General features: G+C 53.7%; 1 protein-coding gene across 1 annotated transcript; it reads left to right on the forward strand.

Moving 5' to 3' along the window:
• Positions 1-6,683: 6,683 nt before the first annotated feature.
• On the forward strand, positions 6,684-7,634 carry LOC102445413 (olfactory receptor 52B2-like). Its single transcript, XM_006119237.2, has one exon. It carries the CDS (start codon positions 6,684-6,686, stop codon positions 7,632-7,634), a length of 951 nt encoding a protein of 316 aa, XP_006119299.2.
• The last annotated feature ends 6,489 nt before the right edge of the window (positions 7,635-14,123 follow it).

Here is a 14,123-nt window from a genome sequence, read left to right on the forward strand (position 1 = left end):
ACAAAACAATTCCCTGAGGCTTTTCTAAATCACAATAATTCCCAATAACTGCCCAGGGGTTAGGAACAGTTGAATTAACACTGGTATTGTCCATAGGGCTGATTATTTACACAACTTTATACAAGGAAACAGTAAAAAACCTAAACCACAACTATTTATAAACTAACTTAGTAACTTTTTAGCCACTGTCACTTGGCAAGCAATAAGGACAACTAAAAAATCAATTAGGATAGGGATGATGGCGGGGGGGGGGGGGTTATACCAGTTCTGGAGACAGCAGGAACACAAGTACCGGTCACACGCTCATAAACTGTCTCCACTCGGGTCGACCAACTCGGAGTACGCTCAGTAAGACTCGAGAGCGGGGGGTGCAAGGCGTCTGGGTGATCAGGCCAGGCGTTCACTCGATGCGAATCCCCAGTGAGAGAGGGGCTGCCTGCCTGTTTTATTGCCTGTGAACTTATCACCCCATAGGTTGGTTTTTGCTGCAGTGGGTGGAGTAACAGGCCTGAGCACCAGTCAGCCCACTGGCTGATCTGTTACTGCAATGGGTGGAGCGAGCAGGGGAAGATTATTAATTTACATGCCCTTATTTGGAAAACACTCCTCCTCACAGACAGAGCCCCCTATACCAGCCTCAGAGGTATTACAGGCTATGGCTCCCTGCGACGGGCAGCCATTTCTGATGTTCTGTCTCGGACATCATGCAACCCATCAATCCTAAACTCATGTTCCACTAGTTGAGTTTATCTTACTTCAATGTGCATATCATTGGTGTGTGTGAAATTTGCCATATGGAGGGTGGAACATTTTGTGGGTTTCAAATGTGTGAATTAGAGTCAGGGAGGGTGTTACCCTCAACTGTCTAACAATCGCTTTTATCCTTAAGACTGAGCAGTGGATGTTAATTTCTTAACAAAAATAATAGGAAAGCAGAGACCTGGGTCTTTTGGGTGGGCTACTCCTGAAGGAAGGAGCTGAAGACCCCAGGGTGGGGAGACAGCTCTGGTTTGGAGCTGTGACCTAGCAGGCCGGGTCTCGGCACAGCTGAGGGCGTCCTCTCAGGGTGAATTGCTCAAAACCAGGGCTCCTTACAGCCCTCGACTGGAGACCTTTCCCAAGAAGGCCACAAACCAGTCACAAAGAGCACTTCAGCTGCCAATCCAGCCAGCAGGAAGCCTCACGAGCAAAACCCCTCTGACAACCCAGCTCTCCCTAGGCCACATTCAGACCCAGGCCAAACACAGGGATGTCCCTAAAACAATACCGGGGTGAGTGATCATTCTTTGACCCCTGGTCCTTTAATGACTCGGCTTTAGTTTGTGCGCTTTGTTTCACTGTCTTAATAATCCATTTTGTTCCTTTTCTTACCTCTTTCACCAATTACCACCCACCGTTTTGTAATTAATAAATTCACTTCTGGTTAATACTGTTCACCAGTTTATGGGATTTCTAATTAGGGTGACACGGGGTTGTGCAGGGCTCCCTCCACATTGAGGGTGGGGTGAATTTCATATACTTTTGGCTGTGCACTCCAAGAGAGATGGCCACCTCCATGCACTGGCCGGTTCCTTAAGCGGAGCCTTCCCAGGGCTGATCTCGGTGTCTGTCTTGTTCCACAGCTGGGTGTGGTCAGAACTGTGTGTGAGTAGAAGAGACTTAAAAACCTAGCTCAGCAAAGCTCGTCTAAAGTGCACCCAGGTAGGCAGGAAAGGCCCATCACACGGCTGCCTGTGTTAATTTTTAGTGGCAGCTGAAAATCGCAAGTCACCCCCTTCCCTTGCCCGCCAGAGGTGAGGAAGAGAGGCCGTGCCGGCCGGAAGAGAGACCTGTTTGGGGGTGTTGTCATCCTGACGTGCCTTCACCCCCTTCTGCAGGGCCACCATCGCCCAGCGGAGGGCCAGGACCTGGATTGTGTCCAGCCTCTCCAGCTCATCCACCATGAATCTCACATTCAGACTCCCACTTTTATAACCATTTATCTCCCATTTGGATGCTGGTGCCCGTGGCCCTGGGCTCCGCTACAGGTGAGCACCAGCCCAGTCTAGTGTCCTTACGCGATGGATGCTCGGCTCACATAGACCTCCTGCCTCACTCCGCTGCATCCCAGCCCAGGGCCTGGACCATAGTCTAGTGACCTGCCCCTGGGCCAGTGGGGGTGTGCCCACAACACACTGACCTTGTGCCCAAGGCCGGCTGCCACACCTGGCACCCTAGACGGAGCGCCGATTGCAGTGGTCCTGCCTGCACGGCCGTCAATGGCTGTGACGTCATCCAGAGCCTCGTGACGTCATGATCGGGCGCCCGGGCCAGCGGCGCCCTAGGCAGCTGCCTAGCTTGCCTAGCTTTCCTAGGCTCACGGGCCGCCCCTGACCTTGTGAGACACAGAGAACCCCCCCCTAGCCCAGTGGTGTGGGTAACACATATCTTTAAAGACCTCCATCATATCCCACCTTATTAGTATTTATCCTAGTATTTATTCTAGTATTAAACAGTGAGCCCTTGTAGCCAAGAAGGCTAATGCCATATTAGGGTGCATTAAGAGGAGCATTGCCAGCAGATCCAGAGATGTCATTATTCCCCTTTATTAGGCTCTGGTGAGGCCACATCTGCAGTATTGTGTCCAGCTCTGGGCCCCCCACTACAACAAGGATGTGGATGCATTGGAGAGGGTCCAGCAGAGGGTAACCAAAATGATTAGATGTCTGAAGCATATGACCTACGAGGAGAGGCTGAGGGACTTGGGTCTGTTTAGTCTACAGAAGAGAAGAGTGCGGGGGGGGATTTGAGAGCAGCCTTCAACTTCCTGAAGGGAGGTTCCAAAGAGGCTGGAGAGAGGCTGTTCTCAGTAGTGACAGATGGCAGAACAAGGAGCAATGGTCTCAAGTTGTGGTAGGAGAGGTCCAGGTTGGATATTAGGAAAAACTATTTCCCTAGGAGGGTGGTGAAGCACTGGAATGGGTTACCTAGGGAAGTCGTGGAGTCTCCATCCCTAGAGGTGTTTTAGTCTCGGCTTGACAAAGCCCTGGCTGGGTTGATTTAGTTGGGATTGGTCCTGCCTAGGGCAAGGGGCTGGACCTGATGACTTTCTACGGTCTCTTCCAGCTCTATGGTTCTATGATACTTCCAGTGCAGTGCTCCGCTTCCAAGACTCACTGCTCCAAGATGCAGTCATTAATGGGGTCTACACATGTGAGCTCCACATCTTTGGTTTCTTTCCTCTCTAGTTCCACTCCCCTCCCAATATTGCGCCCTCTACACTGCTCCTTATTTTGTATCTCGGTACCATGATACTCCGTTAGCAGTCACGGTTTCAGCTGTTCTCTGTGGTACCTGTTAGAGAAGAAAGCTGGAGCTGGAGGGGGAATTTTCAGTGGGGTTTCCGTTCCTCACCATCAGGAACATCACTCGTGTAAACACACAAATCCCCTGATCCCAGTCTGCCCCTGCCTGCGGCTGAGCTGGAAACTGCTCTGTGCCCAGGGCTCCCTGCTGGCTCTGAACCCGCTGGGACTCCCAGGCAGGCAGGATAAATGTCCCTGCCTCTGAGCCCCGGCCAGTGCGGTTCCTGCCCCTGCAGCTCCCCACCTGGATCCCAGGCAGAGACTCCTCATCCCCGGCTGGGGCAGGAGCCTGGTGAGTGTTGGGGGGGATGGTCTCCTGCACTGCTGCCCCCCTGCTGAGAAAGGTGCCCTCGTGTGTCATCAGTGGGACCTGAGCTCGCCAAGGACCCGACCACAGGAACTGCTCATGGAGTCTGGTGTCACTGGGAGCTGGGGGAGCAGGATGGCGCTGGCAGGGGAAGGAAAGGCAGGGGAAGCACAGAGCGGGCTGCCAGGGGCATAGAGCCTGACTCCTGTTTGTAATGAGCCGCACTGGTCCCCTCCCTATGGCTGCTGGGTGTAGTGAGTCCGGGAATGACACCGAGACATCCTCCGTCCTCTCTCATGGCCTGGCCTCTGCCTGGCCCCATCCTGCAGGGATAAAACCTCTGCTTCTCCTCAGGGTGGGGCCTGCTCAGCTCTGCTCAGGGTGGTCACCACGGATCCCTCCTCTCCTGGCCAGGAGGGGAGACAATTCTCAGTTTCCCTGCCCGAGAGCCCAGAGCAGAGCTGGGGAGAGCCACCAGCATTTCCTACCCTGAGCCCCCAATGACGCCGCTACGAAATGCGAATGAACGTCCGGGACACAGACACTGGGGCAGGGCTGGAGGTGGCAGAGAGGGCGGGTGCATGGACAGACGGGCAGGGACAGACGGACGCTCTGTAGTTACTCTGTGCTGGGAGGGAAGGTGCAATTCTCGTGGAGCAGCCGACATCTGAGCTCTCAAACTGTGTGTCAGGGCTACAAGGGGCAAGGACGGCCCAGGGCTCCTGGAGAAACACTGCGCAGGGACACAGAGTGTGGCCCCAGACAGGGGCACACACTGGCCTCAGACAGTCTCCAAGATGGGTAGCTACAGGTCAGGCGTTTCCCTCCCCGAGCCAGAGCAGCTCGTGTGCCCCAGAGAGCAAAGGGAGATCCCTGCCCATGGCCCCTGCCTGGCTCCGCTGCCTTTCTGGGACTGGGCAGGTAGCACACCTAAGGATCAGGTCCATGTGGCAGCCAGGCCTGTTCTGGCAGAGTCCTGTTCAATGAAGCAGTGAGAAGGGCTGGGGTGAGCGGCAGGGCATCTGCAGCCAGGAGAAAGGCCTCAGGGACTCGGCTTCCAGGCGCCCAGGCAGGTTTGCAATGGAACGTCCCTGCCTGGGGCACTCGGCCATTTCCGCACCCGGCGGATGTTCCAGAGCCTAGAGGAGCCCATGGGGAGGAGGGGTCGATTTTCCCAGGTGTCTCCGAGCTGGGCCTGGCTGTGGCCCCATTGTGCCCTCACTGACAAGCTGCTGGCCTGGGGCAGTGAGTTAAAACAGCAAAGAGCAACGTGCGGCTCCTGCCAACAGGCCTTTCCAGCCTTGGCCGGATTAAGGTCCAGTTTGTCGAGCCTCCCCTTGCGCCTGTGGGCAGCACCAGGGCTACAGGGAAGGGCAGGAGATGTGGGAGGGGGAGATGTGGGAGAACATGACACTTTTCTGAGATCACCTGGAGCCGCAGTCGTCAGTTGCAGTGGGGAGCACGAGATTAAATCTCTCCTCAGGGGCCTCCCCCTGGTGCTGGGAGGGGACCCGGCTTTGCTCGGGCTGCAACTCTGCAGTGTGTGAATTTGGAAATGCCATGGACATGCCCAGGCTTCACTGGAGCCTTGGCCCTCTTCTGGGCTGGGAAGAAGGGGTTCTGGTTCCAAGCTGCCCCGGGAGAGAGGGCTACCCCAATTTTCTCTCCCTGCAGCAGCTTGGGGCAGATAAGAAGTGCCCCTCCACGGCTGCCTTAATCGAGCAGGCACAATGGGGAGCAATTCATGTGACCTGACTGGGACTTGTCCTGTCCATCCCCCTCTGCCGCAGTGAGTGATGCAGCCAACGGCACATCCAATGCCTGTGCTACTTTCCCTCACTCCCTGCCAGGGGCAACAACGAACGGTGGGAGGGGAGGTTCACCCCCCATCCCTGATGGGTCCCTGGGGGGAGGGGAATCTGGGCAGTCCTGGACAGAGGGGAAAGGGGATAGGTGTCTCTGTCTCTTTCCTGGGCGGTGTGCTGAGACCCAGCCTCACTCCAGGCTCAGCCCATGTTCTTTGCACAGCCAAGCCCGGAACTTGCTTTGAAGTGAGGATAAGATGCAGTTGCCTGGCACATTGGGTGCTCCTAGCTCCTACCGCTTCAGAGGAGTGCTCGAACGGACAGACAGATGGACAGAAAGAGACAAGCAGGCAGACTCTCAAATAGAGAGTGGAGTCGTGTGACAGTTTACCAATTAAAGCCGATGATTAGAACTTGCCCGCACTCTCCTCTGCCCAGCAAAGCCCATTTCCCACGGGGAAGAGGCTGCATTTCATTTGCCTCAATGTCCCAGGGCCTCGGCACAGGATTAGAAGGATAGATCTCCCCTGCCAGGTGAGCAGTACTGCAGAAAGCTCCAGGGGCGATGGATGTGACTAGGACTCAGGGGTTGGGTGAATAACCAGCAGAACAGGAGCTCCCAGCATGGAGCTGGGGCCAAACGCACTCTGGTGGCTCTATGGCCGGGGACTGTCCATAGATGCAGGGAGATTCTATCCCCACTGTCTCTACTGCTGGTCTGACCACCGCTGGGATCTTGGGCCCAATCTTGTGTCCCCAGGTTCTTAGTCCATTAATGCCCCTTTCTGCACAGAGGCACCTCTGAGTAGTCGCTGTGTTCGTGGGCTCTGCAGCTCCCAGGGGGTTCAGCATCTCTCAGTAGCCAAGCAGGGAGCAAGGCCAGAGCTGGGGCAATAAATACTCATGGAGCCTGAGTAGTTGAACGGTCGCTTGTTGCTTTCGGGTATGTCCCAGAGCTGAGGGAGGCCGGCTACATGGGCTGAGCTCTCTGAGACTCCCCGCCTGGCTCTGCCGGCTCTGTGGCTGGTTTGTCAAGTGATCATCTCTGAGTCCCTGTCACTGGCTCTGGCTCTGCCCTGCGCAGCTCTGAGTGCAGCTCTCAGGCCCAGGGATGCAGGGAGTGAGCGGGAAGTGAGAAGTGACTGTGAAGGGCACGACCCCAGCAGGCACTGACCTTGTCTCTGCTTTCAGCCTGGCCCGGCGCCCAAGCGGAGCCCTCAGCGCCCCATGGCCGCACCCAACAGCACAACGTTCAGTCACCTCACCTTCATCCTGGTCGGCATCCCGGGCCTGGAGCCCTGGCACCGCTGGATCTCCATCCCCTTCGCGCTGATGTACACGGCGGCTGTTCTGGGGAACTGTGGTCTCCTCCTGCTCATCGCCACCCAGCGCAGGCTGCACGAGCCCATGTTCATTTTCTTCTCCATGCTGGCCGTGGCCGACTTACAGTTGTCCACCTGCACAGTGCCCAATATGTTGACCATCTTCTGGTTTGGACCCAAATCCATTTCCTTTAGTTCCTGCCTTACCCAGGCATTCTTTTTGCACTTTGGGGTTAATATCGAGTCATCCGTCCTGCTGGTCATGGGGTTTGATCGGTACGTCGCCGTCTGTGACCCCCTCAGGTACACGGTTGTCCTCACCAACAAAAAGATCAGGAAAATAGCCACGGCCATTGTTGTCAGAACCTTTTGTGTAATTGTCCCCGTTGTTTTTCTTCTCAAACGGCTGCCCTTCTGTGCAAGCAACATCATTCCACACTCCTACTGTGACCACATTGGGGTGGCCAGGCTGGCCTGTGCAGATATATCCCTAGATATCTGGTATGGCTTAGCAGTGCCTATTGCAAATATTATACTAGACTTTGTGCTTATCGTTGTGTCTTATGTGCTGATCCTCAGGGCTGTCTTCAAGCTGCCCACCAAAGACGCCCGGCACAAAACTCTCGGCACCTGCGGCTCCCACGTTTGTATCATCCTCTTATTTTATGTCCCAGTCTTTTTCACTGTCTTAACCCATCGCTTTGGCCACAATATCCCTAAACACATTCACATCCTGCTGGCTGTTCTCTACGTGCTCATCCCCTCTGTATTAAACCCCGTTGTTTATGGGATGAAAACCAAGCAGCTGCGGAAACAAATGCTCTGTGTGTTGTCTCGGAAGGGGAGATGGTGCTGAGACAGAGCTCTGAGACCTACTAACAGGATTCTTCCTCACTACAAGGTGAGGGCCTCCCGTCACTGAAGCATGGACATTAACACTTTAATTCCCTGTTGCAAGACAGACATTTTCCTCACTGGGGATGTTTCTTTCAAGGTCTAGGGTGAGGTCTGTGACACGCCTCCACCCTCCCCTATGCTTTATTAAACGGTTGTATGGCTAAGAAAATACATAATTCAAAAGTGCTTTGATCAAATGATTTCATGTAAACCATCAATCCTCACATCATGATCCATTGGGGAGAAGGATAGCTCAGTGGTTTGAGCATTGACTTGTTGACCCCCGGGGTTTGGAGTTCAATCCTTGTAGAGGCTATTTGGGGCAAAAATTTGTCAGGGATGGTACTTGGTCCTTCTGTGAAGGCAGGGGACTGGACTCCGTGACCTTTCAAAGTCCCTTCCAGTTCCAGGAGATAGGCAATCTCCATTAATTTATTATTTTTTCATTGGGTCTCATTCTCTTACATTCAGGGCTTGACAAATAATACAATCTACTCAGCCGTGGTGAGTAGATTGCAACCCGGAAGAGCTGGATTCGGGTGATCTGCGCATGCGCAGAACGATCTGCGCATCCGGAGATCGCCAGACAGCGTGGCTGGCAAGTGGGGCTTGCTGTGGTTTGGTGAGTCCTGCTTACATTGATATGTGTATCACTGATGTGTGTAAAATCAGACCTGTGGAGTGGGGAATACTTTGTAGGTTTCAAATGTGTGAATTAGAGATATGGAGGGTGTTAATCTCAGCTGTTAAACAATCTCTTTTCTCAGTGGTTGGACGGGAGGGGCCTCAATACTTTGTCAAAAAGAATAGGAAAGTAGAAGCCTGGGTCTTTTGGCTGGGCTACACCTGAAGGAAGGAGCTGAAGACCCCAAGGTGGGGAGACAGCCTGGTTTGGTGGGGCAGCTGGAGAAGAGGTTTTAGGGTAAGGGAAACAGACTCAGTAAAATGAGTGAGAGTGAGGTGCAGAAGGAACTGGAACTGTGCAGACTCCGAAAAGCAGCCAGGGAGGTAGAACACAAGAGACTGGTGGAGTTAAAGCAGCGTGAAGCCACAAAAGCCGAAGTTGCCCGGGAGAAAACCTTAAAATGCAGATGACTTGAAATGGATGGAAAAGGAAGAGTTTGAAGAGCCCCGCTCGAGAGAAGAGGGAAAGAGAGAGGCTGCACGACCTGTTTTTTTCTGGCTGAGAGCTTGGCACCACCGAGACGGGGAAATGACCACAGTAAGGTGGCTGAGTCCATGTCAGGGATTGTCAGCAGGGGTAAGGGATCTTGGGCTGAAATCCCAGAGGGGGAGGGAAATGCCACAGGGCCTGGGGAGGGGACAGGAGAGAGTCTCTCCCACTCTCCTCCAGCTGAGAGGAACAGTTTGTGGGCAGAGGGAGAGGTGGAGAAAGCCAGCCCTGACCCTGAAGTATTGCCCAGTGGCAGTGGGTCTGTCCAGATGGTGGTAAGTCCGGGGGGGGGGGGGGTGGAATTGGAACAGCAGGGGCAGGTCCAACCCGCAGAGGAACAGAGGTGTGAGCCTTGGGGCAGAGCCTTCAGGCAGAGGCTGGAGGCCAAAAGCCAACACTGAGAGACGAGGAATCCAGGGCCCCAGGAGAAAATGAGGCAGACTGCCGGACTTCCCAAGGGAATGTCTGTCCTTTCTGGGAGCTGGGTGCCTGAAGCTAGACGGGTGGCAGACAGCCCAGAGGACGGTGGGTGGGTGGGAAGCAGGGCAAGATGTGTCCTCCATCTCTGACAGGGGATCCTGGGAGGTGGATGCTGAGTGTGTGTCCATAAACCCAAGCTGCCCACCTGTCAATCATGCGTCAGGGGGCAGTGGTGAGTCAGGACTCCCAGTGGGGGGTGACTCTGCCTTTAGCCCCACGGAAGCAGAACTTGAGGTACTAGGGGAACCCCAGGGTCAGAACACACAAGTGCCAGACACTGAATTGGCCCTTGATGTGACACAGGGAGGGGTAAGTCCCGGGCTGTCTGTAAACGCATGGGAGCCTGCTAATGTAACGCCTCAGGGAAGGAGCGAGGAATCCTTCAGCAGGGGGAGGGGAAAGTCTCTCCTTTGGGAATGCTTTCCTTCCCGGCACCTCCAAGGAGGGCTTGACATGGCCTACACTGAAGAGAGAGAGACACCTCTTGTTGAATGCACCCCCCCTTGGCACACAGAGGTTGTAAAAGGGGGAAGAGGTACCGTGCCCCATAAATGGTCTAGAGAGGGAACGTAGTATGAAGACCATACTTGGAAACACTGCTCTGGCATTGGTTTGCTGGTGGTCTTATGTCTTTCCCCACAACTCTTAGGGTTAGCACAAAGAGACTGATATGGAGTATAAACCTCTTGAAGCTGTGGAACATGCTTAAGATTTTAGAAAAAAAAATGTGTCTGTTGGAGACAGGAGTAAAAGGATCCCAGGATCACGTAGCTTCTAAGCTAATGACTGTGCATGGGCTTAGACCTGGGCATAGCAGCAGAGGCACAACTAACCTGCATGGCAGTGTGGAAAGGGCAACTGAGGCACGCTGCCTCACGGCGATGGTGACTAAATACCAAGATATTTGCACATGGAAAAATGTTGCTTTCTGCATTCTGGGGGCAGTGTTACGCCCTCACGTGCTTTGGACCATCGGGGTACGTCAAGATTACAGGCTTTTGTCGACAGAAGTTTTGTCAACAGATACTGTTGACAAAGTTTCTGTTGACAAGAAGCGTCTAGATTACATCCAGTTCTGTCATCAAAACAAGCCGCTTTGTCGACATGACAGTGTGGACGCAAAGGACAGTGTAGATGCAATAAGGCCTTCTGTCAACAGAACTCTGTTGACAAAAGGCGTTATTCCTCGTAGAATGAGGTTTACATACGTCGACAAAACTGCTGAGTTCTATCAACGTTATGTCGACAGAACTCAGCGGCAGTGTAGAGGCAGGTATAGTTTTGTCGACAAAAGTGGAGTTTTTACACTGCTCCTTCTTGTGCAAAAACCCGCTCTGGAGCAAGAGCCGTTCTACCTGAAAATAAGTAGCAGAGCGGCTGTTGCACAAGAGGGGGAGGGGGGTTGCGTAAGAAGGAGCAGTGTAGACTGCTCCTTCTTTTGCAAAACCCCCTTGCTCAAAACTTGCAGTTCATTAAGTATAGAAATGAGGCATGCCTCATTTGCATATATCCTTGTGCAAGAGAGCGCAATGTAGATGTAGCCTAAAGGTTTATTAATAAAGGGAAGAAAAGGTGGAGAGTGAGGTTGTTAAGGAGAATACATTACATGCACCAGTCACCAAGTTCTTGATGAAGGCTCTCAGCAGAGATGTTACAAAACTGCTGTCTTAAAAGTCTCTGGGGTACATCTTAGGTCAGGACGGGTCAGCAATCCTTCCCGCTCTCTGTCCCTCACAAGGCTGCATCTGGGATCGGTAGCAGAATTGAAGACAAGATGGAGTCCATCTCATGGCGCTTTATATCCATTCCTGGTACCTTCCAACCTGGAGCGGGTCGCATGGCCAAGTGACCTGTCCCTGTCTCCCATGCCAGCAGCCATTAGATACTGACTGGTTTGCAGGTTTCCAGACACATTCCTCTGTTTTGTATTGGGCACCTTGATAGCCATGGTCCTTGAGGCCATGCTAATAGCATAGTCATTCATTGGACGTTCCTTCTTTACAACTAGCAGTCCAGGCACATCCCTCTGTCTCAGTCTGAGAACATTCACATTACCAGCACAGAGTCCATATTCATAACTCCACATACAAACATCACACAGGTACCTGAGTATCATACATAGAATCAGTAGAACATATGCTTTCATTTGACACCTCACATGGCCCCCTTTATATAAACTTTGGGTCAAACACCCCCTGTGGGTGTAGCAGTGATCTGGCTGCTACAGGATCAGGTTGACCCCCACTTTCTGCTCTCAAAACTCCAGAGTGGGAACAGCCTTGACACTCAGCTTCCAAGATCCCTGGCTTGTGCAGGAATGTCCCTAAAACAATACCTAGAGTGAGCGATCATTCTCAGTCACCAGGTCCTTCAGTGAATCAACCATAGTTTGTGCGCTTTGTTTCAATGTCTTCATAATCCACTTTGTTCATTTTGCTACGTCTTTCACCACTTCCATCCACCATTTTGTAATTAATAAATTCACTTCTGGTTAATATTGTTCAGAGTTTATGGGATTTCGAATTGGGGTAACAAGGGGTTATGCAGGGCTCCCTCCACATTGAGGGTGGGGTGAATTTCATGTACTTTTGGCTGTGCACTCCAAGGGAGATGGCCACCTCCATGCAGTGGCTGGTTCCTTAAGCAGAACTTTCCCAGGGCCGATTTCAGTGTCTGTCTCGTTCCACAGCTGGGTGTGGTCGGAACTGTGTGTGAGTAGAAGAGACTTAAAAACCTAGCTCCGCAAAGCAAGTTTGAAGTGCGCCCAGGCTGACAGGAAAGGCCCATCATGTGGCTGTCTGTGTTCAAGGGGACACCTAGGGCTTTGCCCCACGCCCCATAGTGTTGGCAAACCCCCTCCCATTCATCCATGGCAGCGAGGTTTGCTAATGACCAGGAGCTTACCATGGTCACGGGAACCTAGAATCCAAAGGAAAAGAATGGTTATAATACTATGGTGTGACAGGGATTCTGGGCTGCGTGGATCCTCTGCATCTATGGACGGGGTGATTGGTATCAAGGGAGACACTGGCAGCCAAGAGACAGGAGTAGAGAAGTTTCCTCCCCTCCCTACCGCGGACTGTACGGGATGAACACTGGGGAGTGGGCAGTGGTAGGCTAAGAACATAACAACGGCCCTCCTGGGTCAGATCAAAGCTCTGTCTAGGCCCGTGTCCCATCCTCCAACAGGTGCCCCAGAGGGAATGAACAGAACAGGTGATCATCACATGATCCCACCCCTCAGGAAGCTATTCCCAGTCTCTGACACAGAGAGGCCAGGGACGCTATTCCTACCCATCCTGGCTAAAACGTATGGAGGGACCTAACCACCTTGAATCTGTCCAGCCCTTGTCTGAACTCTCCTAATGTCCTAGTCTTCACATTTATTTCATTTTTAGTGGCAGCTGAAAATCGCAAGACACCCCCTTCCCTTGCCCCCCAGAGGCGAGGAAGAGAGGCTGTGCTAGTCAGGGAGGGGGGTCTGTTTGGTGGTATTCTCCTCCTTCACCCCCCTCTGCAGGGCCACCATCGCCCAGCGGAGGGCCAGGACCTGGATTGTGTCCAGCCTCTCCAGCTCATCCACCATGAATCTCACATTCAGACTCCCACTTTTATAACCATTTATTTCCCATTTGGATGCTGGTGCCCGTGGCCCTGGGCTCCGTTATGGGCCGAGTGCCAGCACAGTATAGTGTCCTTATGTGATGGATGCTGGACTCACACAGGCCTCCTGCCTCACTGCACTGGGTCCCAGCCCAGGGCCTGGACAACGGAAAAATGACCTACCTCTGGGTCAGTGGGGATGCGCCCACAACACACTGACCTCGTGGGGCACAGAGAACCCCCCAGCCCAGCGCTACGGCCGCTCACATGGGACCTAGCGGCAACCCCCTGCTCCAAATTTCACAGAGCTCACACTGACTGGCAGATCTCCTGCCTCCCTGTGAACTCTCTTGCTGCGTAATTCAGACCCAGGAACTCTGGCTCCACCCTGATGCACCTGCCCATCCCATGTGCCATGGGAACCAACATGTCCCAGCAGAAAGATCTGAGTTTGGCCCCCTGCCCTCTCCCCCCGAGAAACGTGCCAGCAAGAGAGATTCTCTGATTGTAGGAGTACGTGGGGCAGGGCGCAAAAGGGGGACCTGGGGACCTGGCAAGTGTGTGTGTGTGATGGGGGCGACAGAAAGACGAGACTGTGGAGAGGTAGAAACAGCATCACCATGAGGGTAGGGTAGGGGGTGGCAGAGGGACCATCTGTTTGGGGCTGGATATGTCAGGGAGACTAGTGGTGTGAGGGCGGGTATGGGTAGAGAGACCACAGTGTGTGTGAGGGTGGTGGGGGTAGAGAGCCCAGCGGTGTGTGTGGAGGTGGGGGGGGGGGGGTGTAGACCAGCTGTGTGGGGAGATGAGGGTGTGGAGAGACCAGCAGTGTGGGAGGTGTTGGCGGGTAGAGAAACCACCCTCTCCCCTACCCTCGTGGTGATGGTGTTTCTACTTCTCCACGGCTTCATAGTTCTATCACCTCCATCCCACACACACTGGGGGAAGAGAGATCAGCAGTATGGGGTGGGGCAGGGGAGCAGGATTTGCTTCTGATTGGCAGCACACGCATCCATCACAGCAGTTGCTGGGGGAGGAGCGGCTGGTCTGGCCATTGCCGGGTGGGGGAGCGGACCCGGCTCATTGAGTTGCTTTTCTGATATTTTCTGGGAAGCCAGGACCGGTCTGGGGGAGGGGAGAGAAACCACTGGTGGGGGAGGAGGCAGGGCCAGACCCACCCCTCCCTCGTGG

The sequence above is a fragment of the Pelodiscus sinensis genome, chromosome 1 (assembly GCF_049634645.1).
Source record: "Pelodiscus sinensis isolate JC-2024 chromosome 1, ASM4963464v1, whole genome shotgun sequence".
Lineage (NCBI taxonomy): Eukaryota > Metazoa > Chordata > Testudines > Trionychidae > Pelodiscus > Pelodiscus sinensis.

Excerpts from the sequence above, each read along its gene's own strand:
- LOC102445413 (XM_006119237.2), top strand. The coding sequence starts at position 6,684 with ATGGCCGCACCCAACAGCACAACGTTCAGTCACCTCACCTTCATCCTG.